The 20,368-nt window shown below is 39.8% G+C and overlaps 1 protein-coding gene across 1 annotated transcript; it reads left to right on the top strand.

Moving 5' to 3' along the window:
* The first annotated feature begins 539 nt into the window (after positions 1-539).
* On the top strand, positions 540-19,689 carry trarg1a (trafficking regulator of GLUT4 (SLC2A4) 1a). Its single transcript, XM_007245929.4, has 3 exons — positions 540-1,593; positions 15,252-15,378; positions 17,000-19,689. The coding sequence occupies exons 1-3, from the start codon at positions 1,204-1,206 to the stop codon at positions 17,011-17,013; spliced, it is 531 nt and encodes a 176-aa protein (XP_007245991.3). The 5' UTR covers positions 540-1,203; the 3' UTR covers positions 17,014-19,689.
* Positions 19,690-20,368: the final 679 nt, after the last annotated feature.

The following is a 20,368-nucleotide window of genomic DNA, read 5'->3' on the forward strand; positions in this document are numbered from 1 at the left end:
TCAACAGCGGAAAAAGCCCTAGCTTTTCTAATTAACTGTACTAAAAGCATACCCTTAAGGGTCTGATCTTGGTGATCATTTGTTATTTTTGTAAACCAGAATCAATTAGCTTTGATTTAGATTGTTGTAAACCACCTATATTTTTTCTGCACAGTATATAGCAGCTTTGAAAGAAAGAATAAAGCCCCCCTTATCAGATCAAGTCATGCAGTAAGTACACCACACCACAGCTCATTTATTATTCTCCTCCTGTTCCACACTGTGCAGCAAACAGGGTCCACCCTCTAAAGTGTGGACTCTTTTATCACGATCACTATCACTACTCACGAATCATGAATGACGAAGCCATTAAAGCATTTAAACTGCAACCAAAATCAATGAAGCCCACCGTCCTCACTCTGTGCCAACGATATGTGATGTGTAAAGCCATCCTGCAGCCTTTCAGGAGGAGCTGTGTGAGCGAGGGAGCAACACGAGTGAAAGAGGTGGGAGGAGGACTAGGAGAAGGGGAGGAGGGAAGTGAAGAGACTGGGGGGAGTCCACTGGCGCTTGTGCACACATTGAAACAGAAGCTGGCTGAACGGGACAGCAACACAAAACTCTCTTAGGTGCATCCTCCTCCCCTTTCTGCACCACTGCTCTGTGTTCTGGCTCTGCCCGAAAAAAGTAACTTCACCTCCTGCTTTTTGTTTGAGGTGGGGGGTCTAATTTTTCCTCAAGGCTGAGAGATAGTGTACGATGGTCCTGTCCTGCGGGTGTACAGTGGCGTGGGGCTGCGGAGCTCCTGCGGGTCCGTGAAGAAGAGGAAGAGGAGGAGGAGGAGCAAACGAGTGAGCGAGGGAGAGGGTGAGCAAGCGAGCGAGCGAGCGCAAGCAATCAGGAGAGAAGACCGGGCTTGTGCTGCTGTCCCACGGCTGTGACTGATGCTCTGCGTGATTTGAGCCCCCTGTTCGAGATCCATTCAGACCTACCTTGCAAGTCATTCAATCCTCAGGGGCAAGAATTTGAAAAAAGAACTGTTTGTTTCAAGTCTTTGTTTTTTCCGTCGTTGTTGGAGGCTAGACAAAATACCTACAGACAGACAGGCAATGTTTATGGGACAATAATGGGAGTTTAGTACAGTCACGTGAATTAACAGTAGATTTTTTTCCTGCGGAAAGTGGAGGGGGGCTCGTCCGGGATCGTGGACTCTAGACCTGAAGAATGGCTATAAACACCGACAGCGGGTTTGAGAAGTCCCAGCTTGGGGGTAATGGCAGCACCCGTCCCACCGATTCCCATGAGACTGAGAAACTTCTAAGCCCTGTGATCACGGAACCCCCGACCGGAGATGGGGTTCCCATAAGCATTGGGGCTGAAAAGGGACAGGACGGCGACCAGAATGGCCACGGGCTGCCCCTGAGGTCCGGCTCCATTGGGCAGCTTGGCTCAGCTCCCCTCTCACCGTCTCGGACCAGCCTGAGCCGTGCCTCGTCCACAGGCAATGCTGTACAAGAGCAGAGCAAGCCCCAGGACTATCTCTTACTGGTCATCTTCTCCTGCTTCTGCCCTGTGTGGCCGGTCAGCATTGTGGCGCTGGTGTACTCAATTATGGTGAGTGGAGCGGTGGCATGAAAAGTTGACTGACACACACTCATGCTTTTCACATGATCTGGGGTCCGGTAAGAATGGGATGAGTGGTGGGAATAGGGAGAGTGTGGTTTATTCATGACTGTAATGAATGAATGGACATGTGCCATAGGATGGCTTTTGTGAAAGAGAAAGAAATCTTTAGAATGCAGAGATATAGCAGGGCTTTACAGTCTGCAAGAACAAGTGATTCCCATTGATGAAAAATTGATACATTTTGAAGAAAGTAATCATACGAACCGAGTTCAGACTGGTTCACACAAGTGAGACATACCATATCAGTTTCACAGGATATGAAATCAGATATCAGATATTTTAAAGGATTCATCCTGGACACCAGCCATATAGAATATGTTCAGACCATGCAAAATATTAAGCCTTGTAATCTGTAAACCCTGAATCTGTAAAAAATTTCCATTGGTAAGGTATAAATATCTGAACTGACCACCAGGTAAGAGCTTGTCGGGAATGAGATTATACTGAAGCTCCAAAACCAAAACGCTTCATTCCACCAGGGACTCATAACTCATACAGAACCCCCCTCCTCTATAAAGGCTCATTCAGTAGAGGAGGTAGGCAGGGAGCATGCTGGGCGTGGCTCAGTGCAAGGCTTGATTGGTTTATGTGCAGCAGTTGAGGAAACTGAGTCTATTGTCCGAGAAGAGATGATGAGACAGAGGGTGTTCCCTCAGTTTTAGTAGGATATCTCAACATAATAGTCAGATGTGGCCATTTGACTTTTAGTAGGCTTAAAGAAAGGCACGGGTGGTGAAAATAAGTCTATATCTGCCTTTAATGTATGTTGTATTGGAAGAAAAACTCTTCTTACTGTGATACCCTGTAATCAATCAATCAGTCAATCTTTATTTTAACTCTTAAGTTTAAATCAATAGAAGAAAGTAAAATTGAGTTAATGTCTTTCTCTGCGTTTCTTTTTTGACTAGTTAAAAAAAACAAGGCAGCTGCATTCTTTTGGTTTCTCAGCCACTGATGGTAAATCACACTTAGGTAATGGAGTGTAACATGATATTTTCTTCAACTTTACAGGAGAAGAGAAAAATTTTGGAGCATTTGTTTTGGTCCAATCATGATAAAGGTTTGATATGATAAAAATATCAACTTTGAAAACTACCAAATTATGTCAAAACAGATAAAATGATAAAACGGAGATATAAGTGGCAATATCTTTAGAAAGGGGTTGCACAATATATTATTTAGCATTGTTATTAAAATGTCCACATGCACAATAGTTACATCGTTCACAATTGCTGCTGAAAATAACTGCTCTTCTCATTTTTCATGACATATCAACTAGAACCAGATTATGCCTACCAAATATAATTTATCTTACTCCAGTATAAGATACACAGAGTAGAATTGTAGTAAAACGTGTTATAATACCACCATGTATTTTGCAGGCAAAATATTTTAAAATCAGTATTTTCCTGTATTGTAGAACCTTAATTCAGAACATAGTGATAATGCACAGTATTTGTATTTGCCAAATGTTACATTTTGAAAGGTATTCAGAACACATCTTTTTAGAGTTTTAGAATACTTACACACACAGGCCTGTTTCTTGCCAGATTTTTGCCTGATTGGCAGTTAAGTTCCTGCTAGAGCATGAGTATACTGATAAATCAGAGTAAAGATCTGGACCAGGACCTTGATTGATGCTCTGCTTGATGTGAACGCCCCTTCATTTAGATGGATGGTGGAAGTCATTGATCTTCAGGGTCAAAGATCAAGAACTGCTTCAGAAGCCGTGTCCCAATTCGGTGTTCTCTGAGAAGACTCTTATAGGGAACTATTTCATTTGATATTCATTTGATATGTTAAGAAGGCATGTAGCAGTCAATGATCTTTCACCAAGAGGTACACTACACAAAAGTAGCCTCCAAGAGCCTTTTTATTGGACAGAATAATGGGAAGGACTTTTGTGTTATAATTTACATATCTGTAACAGCATGCCAAGTTTTTCATCAGTGTACAATCCCCCCCTCCCTCACTTTACTCCTAACAGCACTCTTCTGCACTACGTCTGTCCTTGTACCTGTTATCCTAATTTCTACAGATAGAGTGGGGAGTCATCTCTCTAGAGGAATGTGTAGATAGCATATTTTGCTCTGCTTTTTCAGCAGCATTATGTGCATACTCTAAATGGGATTTTCAGTGACACAGTAACTAATAGTGAAAACTGGAGACATATATAAAATGGCCCAATACAAGGACGATTTTTAAAAGACATTTCAGGACTTTTCCTCAGTCTGGAGAAGCTGGCTGAACTGAGGCAGATCTGGTATTTGTTTATAATGAGTTGTAGTAATGGCCAAGATTGTGTTGCACACATGGCTTAGCCACCAACCACAGTCATCCAAACAGGGCATGCCTGACCGTGCCTGACCACACGACTGGACTCAAACCTGCCAGGCATTCCTCTGTCCGCCGCCAACGGAGCAAGTGCCAGCAGAAACCAGAGCCGCTCTCTAACTCAATAGAGGGTGAGAGAGCGAAGTCAATTTAGCCTCTCTGCAGAGGGCAGATTGCACCTGTTAGCCCGGCTTCATGCTGATAAAGAATGGAAGAAAAAATGAAGGAACTTCAGCACAACTGCAAACCTTACAGTTTTCCTCAGTTATTGTAAAGAGAGGGAGCTGGACTATTTCTGTCAGTTCATTAATGACCTTACAAATCTGGATGGCCTACAGAACAACACAATCTTGTATCTTTACCAATGTACTGACTGAGCAATAAACGATAACACAACACTCAATTTCAAACCATTTTAATTTTGCCAGCTTCTCCTTATTACTCAGTAATGCACAAGTTAAAGAAACAAAGAACATATTGTTGATTATTCTGCACTTGCCCTCAGCTAGGCTAGCACTAGTCAGCTAAGTTAATATGTCCTCTTCTTTAGGTAAGGTAATGAGGATGCTGATAAAGACTACATTTACATTTACATTTAAGTTTTTTTTACATTTAGCAGACGCCCTTAACCAGAGCGACTTACAACAGTGCTTCGATGTTACTTCAATTTTTCAAAGCTACTTTGTAGACTAGGATCAAGAGATACACGAAGTTTGATCATGTTTAGAACCCTAGGAACCTTTTTTGTGATTATTAGTTTAGGAACTTTTTGAAAAGATGTGTCTTCAGTTGGCGTTTGAAGACCGTGAGTGACTCTGCTGTTCTGACAACCAGTGGAAGTTCATTCCACCACCTCGGTGCCAGCACAGAGAAGAGTCTGGATGTCTGTTTTCTGTGTGTTTTGAGGAATGGAGGTTCGAGCCGAGCCATACTGGAAGCTCTAAGAGCTCTTGGTGCAGATCTGGCTTTGACCATTGCCATCAGGTATGAAGGAGCTGGTCCGTTTTTTGCCTTGTAGGCCAGAGTTAGGGTTTTGAATCGGATGCGGGCGGCAACAGAAAGCCAGTCGAAGGAACGCAGAAAAGGAGTCACATGACTGGACTTCGGAAGATTGAAGACGAGTCGTGCTGCCACATTCTGAATTAATTGTAGTGGTTTGGTGGCTCGCAGTGGAAGACCAGCCAGTAGAGAGTTGCAGTAGTCGAAGAGGACTAGAAGAGGTCTTTTTGGTGAAAGACTGAAAATTATTAAGAATGCTGTTATTTTTTTTATCAAATCTAAAATAAAGTTAAAAAAATAAATAAATATTTATTTTTATAAAGAAATAAAAATAAATAAAAATAAAGCCTAGTTTGTGAGAATGCCATGCCCCCTTGTTACATGGTTACAGTGCTTGCAGTGTTAAATACTCTGTTTGTACCCTCAGCTAGGGTAGCATTAGTGAGCTAATTAGCCAGCTAAGCAATGCCTTAGCAAAAAGCTGCTTTATCTGACTTATATTTCAGGGATAAAATAAATGATGTTTTGAATCAAAAAAGAAAAAATAAGAGTGTTGCCGGGGCTCAGAGTGGTCCAGCGGGCTAAGCACTGCCACTATGACCAGGGATTCGCTGGTTCAAATCCTGTTCATGCAGCTTGCCATCAACAACCGGAGCCCTAAGAGCACAATCGGCCTTGCTCTTTTTGGGTGGGTAGATGGTGCTCTCTCCCCACATCACTCCTATGGTGATGTTGATCAGCACAAGGCTTCTGTCTGTAAGCTGATGTATCAGAATCGAGTGGCTGCACTTTCCTGTTGGAAAAGAGGTGGTGGCTGACTTCACATGTATCAAAGGAGGCATGTGCTAGTCCTAACCCTCCTGGTTTTGGTGTTAATATCTGTTGGAATATGTGTTGCTCACACCTATGGGACAGTGACTTTGTGATGACATCACACGTGAACGTCACCTGATAACCTATTATTAAATATTTTTTAAACCTTTTTAAACTAGGTCTGCTCATTTCCACCATTTTCACCACTTTTTCATGGTGCTGTTTTTATTTTCTGTTGGATGTGCGCAGGGAAATCTTGGTAGCTGAGGGATGCGAAGGATACATCAGCTGCATCCTTCAAATTACTCAGAACTGGATATCTCGGTTCTATATAAATATACATGATGTAGCAGTTGAGAAAAGCAGCCTACCTCAGCTACAGCATACGCTTTGGAATGTAGTTCCTGTTGGGCCTCCTCTGGCTCCTCTTTTGGCTCCTCTGTTGGTCACTTGTGGTACTGCACACTGGCAAAGCTACAAAATACACACAAGACAGCAGCAGCGGAGAAACAATCAAATATTACGACTGACTGAAACAAAAATATACAGCTCTGGAAAAAATTAAGAGACCACTTCAGTTTCTGAATCAGTTTCTCTGATTTTGCTATTTATAGGTTTATGTTTGAGTAAAATGAACATTGTTGTTTTATTCTATAAACTACGGATATTTCTCCCAAATTCCAAATAAAAATATTGTCATTTATTTGCAGAAAATGAGAAATGACTGAAATAACAAAAAAATATTCAGAGCCTTCAGACCTCAAATAATGCAAAATTAAAAAAAAAACAAGTTCATATTCATAAAGTGTTAAGAGTTCAGAAATCAATATTTGGTGGAATAACCCTGTTTTTTAATCACAGTTTTTATGCATCTTGGCATGCTCTCCTCCACCAGTCTTGCAACACTGCTTTTGGATAACTTTATGCCACTCCTGGTGCCAAAATTCAAGCAGTTCAGTTTGGTTTCATGGCTTGTGATCATCCATTTTCCTTTTGATTATATTCCAGAGGTTTTCAATTTGGTAAAATCAAAGAAACTCAGCATTTTTAAGTGGTCTCTATTTTTTTTCCAGAGCTGTAAAAACATATATGCAAATAAAAGTTATAAAACACTGTGTCATAATTTTACTTTATTTTAATTTTACTGTTGGCATATAGAGTGCTCAAATTGCACAATGCTTAAATTTCCATTTATTTACCGAAAACTACGAAAACAATCTCATTGATAATCACTTAAAATGAATCAATTACATTAACTTCCAGGTAAAATGTACCAGACAGCACATTACCCAGATGTTAGTGAGGGTCAGGCTTTGGAGATGAATGGGGAAATGGGAGAATGCAGTAGGAAACAGTGAGTGTTAGAGTGTGTAAGATTGTACATGCAGGTTGCAGCTGACGGAAGCCAGAGGGAGTCCATTACTGGGAGTGAGGATGTGAAGTAATAGGCTTTTATTGGACTGAGCAGGCTCTCGGCGTAATGGGAAGGGCCGGGGCTGCTCGGCAGTTACTGCATGCATCGGCACATCTATGGGTGAAATATGGGCGTCAGGGCTGCCGCATACCGTAGCTCCCGGCCTCACGTTTACGTTTTCTTTCTGTTTATTCACGCTCCTGCTAGAGCACTAGGATTGGAGGCCTGCCAGTTTGAACACCTCTTTATGTAAAAGCTCAGCAGCTATATCAAAGAAAAAGTGCAGGAAATTGCAGAGGCAGCAGAATGGCTGCACATTTTTAAAAGAGTAGCTGCTCTGTTCTTACACTACAGAGTGAAACATCACTTTATAGATGCTTACTGCCACTGAGGTCATGTTACCAGTGCACCTGCTCACACACACACACACACTGACAAATAGAAGCTTTAGAGAACAGTAGGAGAAGCTGAGTTGGTTGGTCAGTTGGATTGTATAGGAGACTGCAGGGTGTGGGCGCACTGTAATAATAATAATAAAAAAAAAAATCCAGTAAAAATCTGGACAAAGTACAATGGTTAGATATTGTTGTTTGTTAATCCTTTCAGACCCTGCGTCAATTAAAATGGACATAATGCATTCATTTTTTCAAATGTTTTGTTGCTCAGAACACTAATTGAGACCTGTTGTCCATCACAATAGATCATAAACCTGCCAATAAAAACAGTAGCTTAGCCCCGCCCACTGCATTAGAAAATAAAATCAGCAGCTCAAACATCAGGGCATGTCAGCGCCACAGAAAAATGTATTAATATTAGGATAGTAAACTTAAGAATATTGTATGCATTACAGACTATAACAGCCTTTATATTTTTGTCCATAACAGGAACATAATTTAGGTTTGAAAGGGTTAAATAAGGTAATACTTGAAATAGTAACGCTCTATTTACAGAATTACCATATACTGATGATTTAAGGCATTTCTTTATGGTACAGAACAGTATTTTCTGAAAGCTGTCTTTAAGTTTATTCACCTGCTCAAAACAGGACTGATGGACATGTAGTGAAAGCTGAGGAAAAACAGAGAGTCTAAATGGATCATTTCATAAAATCTTGTTTCATTAATTGAGATGTTTCAGGTAATTATGGTGATCTTTAAGGTGTGCTGTATGTTTGGGCAGTGCAACCCTTGATGAACCCTTGAGTTAAACTAAAACACTTACCATTGGCTCCTGGCACCATCTATTTGCATACTGGGCATGTTTCACTTGTCACTAAACTCTCACCATCAATGTTTAGTCATTTTCTTTTTTACGTAAATGTATGTACTTTGATCAGAAGATTGGTTCGAATCCTATTTATGTAGCTTGCCATCAGCTACCGAAGCCCTGAGAGAGCACAATTGGCCTTGCTCTCTCTGGGTGGATAGATGGCGCTCTTTTCCCTCATTACTCCAAAGGGCGATGTCGATCAGCACAAGGCATCTGTGAGCTGATGTATCAGAATCGAGCCTGCGCTTTCCTTCGAGCACGCGGTGATGCTACTCAGCAATGCTGCATCAGCAGCAGTTCAAAAAGCGGCGGAGTCTGACTTCACATGTATCGAACGAGGCATGTGCTAGTCTTCACGCTACTGGTGTCGGGGCATCACTAGTGATGTAACTCATCACTCATGAAGCTGTAACTCAGATTATGTTATAAAAACTGTAAAAAAAACATACAGTTAGCAAATGCTAGTATTTTACTGTAATTTTCCTTTTTTTTCTTTTTTTTATGTGTGTGTTTCCAGTAAGATCCAATGTTCTTGTTCAATTTTGCTATCACTCTTACAGTCAGCCACTCCTCCTTCACAGCTTTCCCTGGATTCTGGCAGAGCTGTTCCCTCCATTATTAATGGATCATGTGAGAAAGCACTCAGAGCTTCTACACCCTACCCACTGGGCAACACCAAGGGAGAGGGAAGGGTGGGGTCAAAGGAGGTGGAGTGTGTGGGAGATCCCATCACATCTGTCAGATAACACGCATAAACGCCCGCGTGTTATTTGACAGAGGCACCACGGAGGCACCAAAGAATTTCACATCCACAAGAAAAATATTGCCAGCTTATCTAGCAGCGAATCAATACAGCCATTTATCACACTGTGGGCACAGGCCCTGCCCCCTTCTCCCTCCAGCCCCATAGATCATTAGATCCCTGCAAAGCTCCTCCTCGCTGCCTTCAGCAGTAAAGCCTCTAAAGCTCCAGAGAGAGGCTTCAATTTCTCTATTAAAGCAGTTTTTGGGTATTTACAATCATACAATTTAGGTGCAGATACTTAGCGCACAGAAGCATTATTTTATATTGGTTACAGTATACAGTAAAATAAAAAAATTAGGTATTTTTCAGGTATTTTGTGCAGCATTACTGAAACTTTCCGCTCTTCCAGAATACATTCTTAATTATTCCCTAGATCCACAATGGTGGAACAAGCTACCTACCGCTACCTTCAAGAACCTCCTAAAGACTGAGCTCTTCAAAGAGCACTAACTGTACTCTCCTAACACCTCTAACAAACCTACCACTTCTAACCTCATTTCCTGCTTTCCTCCTTTCTTTCTTCCTGCTTTCTTCCTCTATCCCAATATTTCCCATCTGGCCTCTTACAGGTCATGCTAAATGATTTACTTTGACCTTGGACTTTTATGATTTACCAGGCACAACATTAAGAACATGTTCACATTAGCAATAAAAGCTTGGCAAGAAGTAGAAGCCACTTGAAAGAGAAGGAAGAAAAAATATATATTTACAGCTTTGGGAAAAAATAAGAGACTTAACTTAAAATGATGAGTTTCTCTAATTTTACCAATTTGAAAACCTTTGGAATATAATCAAGAGGAAGATGGTTGATCACAAGCCATCAAACCAAGCTGAACTGCTTGTATTTTTGCACCAGGAGTGGCATAAGGGTATCCAAAAGCAGTGTGTAAGACTGGTGGAGGAGAACATGCCAAGATGCATGAAAACTGTGATTAAAAGCCAGGGTTATCTTAAAAATGTATGAATATGAACTTTTTTTTTATTATTTGAGGTCTGAAAGCTCTGCATCTATTTTGTTATTTCAGCCATCTTTCATTTTCAAATAAATTGACTTTTGGTACCACCATGCATTGTAGCTCATTTACAGTTTTTTTTAATATATATATAGAAGGCAGTTGAAAGGTATCCACTCCCATATTAACTTATCCCATTGGTCCTTAATCGTGCATTCAAAATGACCATCAATAACAATCATTTTTTACAATAACTGCAGCCATGCAATGTATCTCACTTACTGTTGGCTATGGCTACACAGAAACATAATAGTTACAAATATTTTAAAAAGAGGCTTAATAAGTCAACACATTGTTGTGTGCAACAGATTTAAACGCAACAGGCTCAGCCAATTAGATTTCAGAACTGGAACAACTCAATTCATACTGCAACATACTGCAGAGATATCGTACACGTCTCGTGTTTGTTTTATATTAACCTTAAAAGTAGAGAATTTAAGAGAATTAAGGACCTGCAAGACATATGGCATTTTACTATGGACCGTTTTTCAAGAGGCCCCATTGATTCAAAGCGCTGAGGTGGCTTTTCGCTGTGATTGGACCAGGGGATCGATAAAGCTGTGCTGCTAAAGCCACACATTATACCTCTGCTAAGATGTCAGAGCCAGTCTGCAGTATTTGAAACTGAGTGTAGTGAAGGAGAGAACAGGGAGGACGGCACATTTCTCCAATGACACACACAAAACACACACACACACACACAAAACACACACACTTACACACAAAACGTTGGTTTCAAAGGAGAGACGTGGTGATCCAGGAGGGAGAAGCTGTGGGATCCTGAGATCCTCTCAGAGACAGTATGGAGACGGAGCCTCCCTCTGGGATGGGGAGATGGGGAGAGGGCGTGACTGTGGCTTGGGGAGCTCCTTACTCTCCTCAAGAGCAGCCTGATAGTACAGTAACTGTATCCTCGCTTGTGGTGTGGTGGTGTCTTCTGCTCTAAGCAAATACAGCTGCAATGGGTACAATGAGTACAATGGAGGGATTATAACTCTGCCATTAGTGGACGCACACACACACAAACACACACAGTACAGGGTACAGAGTTTTCTTTTCCGCGCTCACTGGGGGTTCTGTATTCTGTATTTTCTATGTTTAATGTTTTGCCTGATTCTTTGTCCTGTAATCATGTTTCTGTAAAGCTGCTTTGTGCCAACACCTGTTGTAAAAAGCGCTATACAAATAAATTTGATTTGATTTGATTAATGTTTAGAAAGCCATCAAGTCACTGTGTCTTAAATCTAAAACGTTCCATATTTTAACGTTTCCTTCCAGAAAGCAATAAATAAGCAGCCTAAATGAATAAGACACTTTAAATGATCATATACTACACAAAAATTCTAATTATTTTTCAAACTATGTCTTGAGTTTACTGATCTTTTATCAGTATGTTTGATTTTTTTATATTTTTAAAGAAGTAAAATAATAGCTTGAAACTCACTGCAGCGCTGCATTGAGGTATAATAGGAGGAGTAGCAGTGCTCTCGTGTCTCGTGTGCCGGGCTCCTCTGAGCTCAAACCAGACTCTGTAAGCTTTCCGAGGCGGCCGAGACCAACGCTCGCGAGAACTGCGACCTGCTTTCCGACCTTTAGTTCTAACAGTTCTACAAGGACTACTGGTTCATTCTTTACGAACTAACATACAGACACTCCAGCAGAAGCTGGAAAGAGACGGAATATGTCTCTGAAAGCCAGAAAACGAGAAAGAGAAACTAATCTGCCTGAAACATTTATTACACTCTACAACTGTAGAGGGAGCCCACGAGCACAAAATCTCAATCCTACCTAGTGGAGCTTTAACAGAACAGGATTCTAGGGGTCTGGGTGGAGTGACTGTCTAAGTGCTGGCCATATTGTGGTAAACTGCATTTGCACTCTTCAGCAATTCCATGGCCATCTGTAGTTGAAAGACTCTCTCTCTCTCTCTCTGAAAGGGAAGGATGGCCCTCAATATCCTCATCACTTATAAGTATATTAGCCAAAACAGGCATCTATTTGCAGGCAGAAATCTCCTGTAAGTGCGTTCAGCTGCTTGACAAGATGCATAAATGAATCATGTAACTTGGAAAGGATTAGGAATTACTTTATTCTTTATCCTGCCAGATTGGTGGCACTGTGTCATGGAAAGGCTAAAAATTGGACAATAGTAACAGTGGAGGCAAAATTATGGGTAGAAAAATCTATTTAAAAAAGTTGTGAAGCTCAGTAAACTTAAAATTTTAAAGCAGCCTAGATGCTAACTGTATTACTTTATGAAGGAATAAAGAATGAAGAAGTACTTCTTTTGAAAAGTTAATGCTCATGACATAAAAGTGATCACTGAGATAGCCTCAGCACCGAGAACAAATCTGAAAGCATTACTCAGAGTATCTGAAGTTTTTTCTGCTGAGAACAGGAACTAACTGCAACAAAGTGCTTCTATTTCACTCCACTTTGCCAAAGCCTATTCAGCACCCCGGACAGCGGCAGCGCTGTAATGACCAGCCAGCTGGTGTTAATGCTTATGACTCATGACATTTTAGCACCTCCTGTAGGACTTCCCTGAGGTCAGCCCATGTCACTAAGCATGTCCGGTGCAGGGGTGGCGTGATGATATGTATGGGAATAGCTCTACAGGGTGAGATTGGCCACTGCCTGCTCCTCAGTATCGATCGCTTTAATGCAGTCTACTGGAGGGTTTCTCCCCCCCAGGGTGCAGTGAAGGGCTAATGGGGAGTGGTGGCATAGGGCCCCTGTTAATGAGAATACATCGTCTCCACAGCGCTAAAGCAAATCACGCAACCATCTACAGACGTTCTGTTACAACAGGCTTCAGTTTCATTTAGGTTTTAGTTCCGTCCTAAAATATGTCAAGTCCTGAAATCTGACTAAATTTGACTAAAGCTGCTAGAAAATACTAGATATGCACATGCAGTCTGTACACATCAGCTGAACATTATTAACAGCTGTTAAAAGGCTGGATAAGCTTTACAGTAAATTGGCAAATATACTTATTTAACCAAACAGTAAACTGTAGCTCACAGCTAGAGTTTGTGTCATCGTTCAAAGAGTTTAAAACAAGAATAAAGAACAGATAAAGAATAAAGAATCATGTTCCATCATGTTCTATTGATAAAATTTATCATCAACCCCAAAAGTAGTTCTTCTTTATAAAAATTTTACATTTTGTCATTTTTGAAGTTGACTTAGATGATAACCAGTCTGTTATGTTACTGGTGAAATTAAAAGTTTAAAAACACACAAAAAGTAAATAAAAAAAAATTGGAGTATGAAGTCTTGGACTTTAAATTGGCTTAATTGCTGTATAAAACATGGAAATAGAAAATAGAAAATGGAAAACTAAAACCTTAAAGAACCCATAATGACATACGTGTCACAGACTCAAAGTGTGTAAAGTTTCTTCTTAACTCATGAAGTTCCTAAATGTCGTATACAGAACATCCTGAGAGAATTAACAGGACAGTGTGTGAGTCTGTATTTATTCCTTTCACCTTATTTATAAAATATAGCAGTGCTGGGTTAGTGCTGGAGACAAAACTAACTCCTTTTAAAAGTGTAATTCAGCTTCTAAAGCTCTGTTTCCTTCAAACACTTTAATAAAGGTTTTACCTTTCATTTCACTAGTTCTGACATTATTTTCTACAACAAAATGTTAATATATAATAATAATAATAATAATTTTGACAAATTAGCTCAAATAAATTCTTCATGTGTCACAAAACATGTGGGCTAGTCATGGTGCTCATTAAGAATTAGGCATTTAAAAAATTACATACAGTAACATAGGGTGACAAAGTGACAGTAAAGTACAGTTTTATTTAAGATGTTGATGGTGTTACTGTCAGGAGTGTTACAGTTAGTAGTGTTACAGCTGTTAGTGTTACAGTTGGTTGTGTTACAGTCAGTAGTGTTAAAGATAGGAGTGTTACAGTTAGTTGTGTTACAGTTGATAGTGTTACAGTTAGTGTTACAGCTGGGAGTGTTACATTCGGGTGTGTTACATTCGGGTGTGTTACAGTTGGCAGTGTTAAAGCTAGGAATGTTACAGTTAGTAGTGTTACAGTCGGTGGTGTTAAAGTTGGCAGTGTTACCGTCTGTAGTGTTACAGTCGGTGGTGCCAAGTTGGTAATGTTACAGTTGGTAGTGTTACAGTCGGTGGTGTTACAGTCGGTAGTGTTACAGTCGGTGGTGTTACAGTCGGTGGTGTTACAGTCGGTTGTGTTACAGTCGGTAGTGTTACAGTCAGAGGTGTTAAAGTCGGTGGTGTAGTTACTGTCAGGAGTGTTACAGTCAATGGTGTTTCAGTTATTGGTGTTTCAGTTGGTGGTGTTTCAGTCTGTGGTATTTCAGCCAGTAGTGTTTTCGTCAGAGTGTTTTCGTCATTGGTGTTACAGTGGGTGGTGTTACAGTGGGGGGTGTTACAGTGGGGGGTGTTACAGTAGTGTTAGTATTATTTTAACTTGCATTTCTGCCAACTTTCTGAAAAGCCTGTACCACTTAGCAACAGTTACTATGGAAGAAGAACTTTATGGAGAGATAATGGATCTGTCAGTTTCATCAAGTGCTTCTTCTCTAATACATGTTTATGGTAAAATATCATTAAGAGTGGAGCAGACTGAGTAGCAGAAAAAGGTGTAGCTCTGGATATTAAACTTTATAAACTTAATTTTTTGTTTAGTTAAAGCTCTTACAGTCAGGACTGATTCCATTTTTACTGTGGAGATTCATGTCCAGATCATACTGTCACCCACTGAAGACCTGTTTCTGTCCCTCATCATGTTTCTCTGCAGCGTCTGCACGGTGCTCAGGTGCAGATCTGCTGCTCTGTTTGGCAGCTGATCTAACAGCACATGTTCATACATATTTAAGAGAGAAACACTCTGTGTGGATTTTTACCTTCTTCCTCTGACTTCTTCTCTTCCTGTCTTTCTTTCAGTCCAGAAACAGCTTCCAGCAGGGGGATATGGATGGAGCGAGACGTCTGGGTCGCCTGGCTCGCCTCCTCAGCATCGTCGCCATCACCCTGGGCCTGCTTATGATTATAGTCTATGTAGTGGTGTCAGGTACAAAAACATACCCTCACATCTTCATCAGTCATTAGTCACCATCACTGTACCTAAACTGAAATGATGAATGTGCCAATAGAAACACAATTTTAACACTGACTTCCAGTTACAGGGAAATACAGGGTTTTCAAAATTAAACTCATGACAGTTCATTATATTTACAGCCTTAAGCAAATGTTGAGGTGCCCCCAGGTCAAGTCTTACGTGTGTTTTTGATTTTCTGTCTGAAAAGAAGTTCACCCTCTAGAAAGGCCCTCTTCTGCAGGCTCTAAAGCATAATTACTGTTACAAGTGTTTAACAAACTGCACAAAGAAATCCAACCTACAATATGTAAAAGTAATTTAGGACAAATAGAACATTTTACATTATTGCAAAAGTCTTAAATATATATTTTATTTTAAATTGAAAGCAGTTTTATTCCTGAGTGGGGGAGCAATATATATATATATATATATATATATATATATATATATATATATATATATATATTATAAATGGCATCAATACAATATGCTACTATGACTATCCCTGCAAAGCCAAATACATTTATAAAAAAAAAAAAAAAAAAAAAAAAAAAAACGGGTTGTCTAGTAGGTTCCAGGACATATTTCTGGTTTATTACAGCTCTTGCTGGTTACCTGAGCAACCTCTACACTGCTAATGGCACTGAATCAAGAGCTACTGTGAACATAGAGATATCAGAACAGCAACCTCAGGCCTTATCTGCTCATTAACACATAAACAAAAAAAAAAATAAAGATTAGAATTGAAAAGAGTAACAGAGTCCAAAGAGTAAAATTAATCCAAAAACGCCCCTTCACCATAACATGTTATAAAATGCTTGGTCCGCATACTCGACACAATTACACAATCTCACCAAAAACGTATGGACGATCTCTTTAAAGATTCCTATGGTAACTCTCTGTCTTCCTTTCCTGGGGTGGTCCTGATGAGAGCCAGTTCCATCATAATGTTTTTGATGGTCTTTGCGACTGCACTGGTGGATAATTTTCAAACTTCTTGACATTTTTCAGATTTGAAAAACAACAGCTAATCTCAAGTTGGCTTGGCGTAAAAGTGTTTTAGATGTGTATTGGTTTTCAGACTAGAGGCAAATTAGCTTCTAAAATCAGATCTGCTGAGCTAACAGTCCATACTGTTAACTGAAAGTGATCAGATTGGATTTGCATTTCCAGACAGCAGACATCACAAACAAATATGTGTGAACATCCAAGATTTGTCTGAGATGTGTCTGTACCAAACTGATTATAATTGCATTTTAAACCACCTCCAAATGTAGTTTGCATAGTTCCGATTTGCAAAAATCTATCAGGGTACAACCTACATATGCCAACAACTGGATATGGGCTTTCAGTCTGAACATACAGTGGCTGTAGTAACTGCATTGTAATTAAAAAGTGTTTTAGTGTTTTATTTCCGTTTACACTGCCACATATATAACACATCTGTGTCACATACAGATACAGTGAAAGAGATGTGGATTAGATTTAGAATCCTTTTAGCTGCTGTGTGAACATGTGTGAAGCTTAAATGTCAAGCTAATATATACAGAAACTGACTAACACAATTATTTTTCTCATCTCTCTTTTTTCACAGTAACCGGCAAATGAACGGAAAACACCCGCTTGAAGAGGAATGCAATGACCATCTACAGCAAATCAAAAAATCCAAACTACTAAATCAAAGTCCTCTATCTTATTAATTAAAGCCAAAAACAACAAAGAAGGGGTGTAGCAAAAAGTCTATTTAAAAAGATCTATTTAAAGAGAAACGACGTGCATGCATTAAGTAATCGTGTGCTTGAGAAAATAGTAAAATAAAACAAACACTAGGTTTAAAAAAATGGAGAATGGAGAGAGACTATTTGTCCGGTGTATGAGAGACTATGTTGTTCCTGTGAGGAACTGACTGGCTGAAGAAGAGGATGAGGAGGATGCGAATGAGAAGACAAAGACTATGGACCATGATCTGCATCATAACCTTATATTAGTCCTGGTCTTGCAGTCCAAAAGTATACAGATGCACAGATTTATTTGCAATATAACTCTCTCTTAATGTACATTTTATATAACGATTTGTACGCTGAACTAAAATACAGCCACGGAAATGACCACGGGGCAAAGGAGTGCTGGACTGTTGCCTTGTCAGCGCTGGCTGCCTTGGGGCCTCGCTGACTTTGTCAAAGGGAAATGGAAACACAATTCTGAAGGGGAGGAGTTTTTTTGTTTGTATTCTTGATTTTATAGATTTTGATTATGAAAACGACCACCTGCATGTATGTGAATAGCCTGACGTCATCACTTCCCATTGTGGTGTTTTTGGTTCTGGATGAATAATGGTGGACGCCATTGGTATCTAGAGTGGAATGTACATACTGTGTGTTGAGGGGCGTGGCTTCTGTCATCTGCCTGGTCACCACTGGGAGCAGCCTGGGTTTTGTAAAACGCATGTGAACCTCTCTTTACTCTACACTAGCTGTTGAAGCATGGACAAACGTCTAGAGGCATGAAGAGGCCTGCACCGTCGTACATTCAGCACCGAGGCCCTCTGAGAAACAGAGCTAGTCACAGACCACCACCCCCCCACCACCACGTCCCCCCCCCCCCAACCCTGTCTGATTACCACTAGTGCAGAATGCAAATCCGTTCCCGTTAAGGCTCCTGACTTGTATATGTATGCTATATATCCGTATATTTATACAACTATTTAGGCATGCCGTAGGCAGACAGTACACCTGTTTTCTATTGTCACCCAAAAAAATACACCATTTTACAAACAAACCTTGTGTTGTTTCAGGGATGATGCACTGGTATCATGACACACCTGACAGTATTTACTGCATCTCTGCAGCTTCTTCAACATTCATTCTAAGGCCAAACACAGTTGGAGACAATGCTAAAAAAAAAAAAAAAGAGAAAACCTCTATTAGTTGCCAACAGCTCTATATAATCAAGTATCTTACTGCCCCATTCATTGATTTAAAAGCACTTTATATTAATTCATGATTGGTTAATCTTATTTTTTAGCATCAAACCTACCAATGAAAGTGAACAGAAATGCTGGTTTTGTATCTGATTTCTTCTTGACTCTATATATTGCCTTTGGTAAAGACTGTTCACCTGCATAAAAAAAAAAAAACAAAAAAAACAACACCCAAGCATGTAATCACTGGATTTTCACTAATGTTCTTAAACCATTACAGAGCAATTCTCAAGATTTGGTGCCCTTTAAGTTTTTAATATACATGGATAATATGATTAATACTTATAATATTTGATTTTATCAATGAGAAATCTATAAGAAAACTGAATAATTGTAACTGATTCCCATTATGTAAAATATTCACATGCATTTAGTCTGTAATGCTAAAGAAACTAAAATCAATAAATATCAATAAAAAATATCAATGATTTGGTATTTCTCCACTGACTGACACCTGAAGAATTGACCATCACAAAAAGAAAGTTTTCCTAAAATCCTCTTTAATGTTTCTAAATATTGCAGTATTTTCTCAAATCCATCAGTCCTTCACTCAGTCCCGTAACCCATAACACCCATTTCACATCAGTGTGAGAAAATGACCACTCTGAATCACTCTGGTTCAACAAAAGATAAGATTGTAATCCTTCTCCCCTCTATATATTATATTAAATATGTTTGTTTGTATTAGCTTTTTAAACAAGCAAAATCTCCACTCCCATCATTACATTCAACCTCATAACATATTAAATTGTTGTAACAGAGTAAGAGAGTTCTCTTTTTTTTCACTATATGTTTATATGTTCATATGTTCACTAGCGTAGACAGAAATAAGTCAGTTATACACAAAATCTTCAAGCCCATAACATAAACTGAACAGCTGTAATGAACCAATGGTTGAACAACTGTATTTTATTTATTTTCATCTTCACAATGGGCACCCGCTCCTGAGAATGGCTCTACTGCCTTTTTTTGCCTGTCTGTACAAATGAATGTATATGAACACAAAATGCATAAAAAAGTGTGGAAACTCCAGGAAACACAACAGGAGGGACGCTCTTCTCCTTTGTTTAAGTACTTCCTGTTCAACACGTCAGGTACTTGCTGTACACGATGGTACAGTGCCAATATTGACGAGATGCAAAAGTGCTGCTATGTGTCTGTAAAACTGTGACCTTCTTTCAGTCCTTTTCCTTTTGCTACCTTTATTCACTTTGGATATTGATTTTCTTTTTATTATTATTATTATTTCCACAGGTTTATTGTGTACTTCTGCATGTGTGGAATAAATGATAACATGCATGGTCCACAACATGTGTTGGGTTGTTAATCTCGCAGAGCTTCTTCTGTGGAGGGAGGGGGATTAATGTTGTTATCTCAGTGCGGAAAGAAAGTGAGAGCGAGGGAAGAAAAGCTGGCAATACACATCTAGAAAGACGTGAGGCTATTTCCTCTGTCAAATGTGCACACATGCACAAATGCACACTGCCATTTTTCATGGCCCTGGTGTGGCCGTGAATAATGCATGGTGCAGGAAACAACACAAGATCGAGTGGCTGATTCTGCACCTCACTTGCCGCCTCCCGCCTTCCTGATGGCTAAAGAATGGCTCTCTGCCCAGCCACAGGCCATTTACAGCTCACACACTGCGACACACACAAAATGAACTGCATTACGCTTCTGACAAATACAAGCTTAGGCTGAGAGAGTAGGCTGGATTTTATTAATTATTACAGAGCATCACACTGAAATCAATTTACAACCAGCGTCAAAAAAATAGAATAGAATAGAATAGATGGGATCAACTGACAGGAATGAAACTTGGTGGGAAGCCATGCCAGACTGTAATGAATTGCAGTGGGTCATCTTCCATGACCTGCTTCCAGTCCTGCTTTTGTCTTGGTGGGGACAACCAGTAAATCAGTGTCTTGGGGTACAATAGTGAGTTACAAACGCTAGTTTGTTGTTACAAACTGGGTTGCATAT

Source organism: Astyanax mexicanus, chromosome 18, assembly GCF_023375975.1.
Source record: "Astyanax mexicanus isolate ESR-SI-001 chromosome 18, AstMex3_surface, whole genome shotgun sequence".
NCBI lineage: Eukaryota > Metazoa > Chordata > Actinopteri > Characiformes > Acestrorhamphidae > Astyanax > Astyanax mexicanus.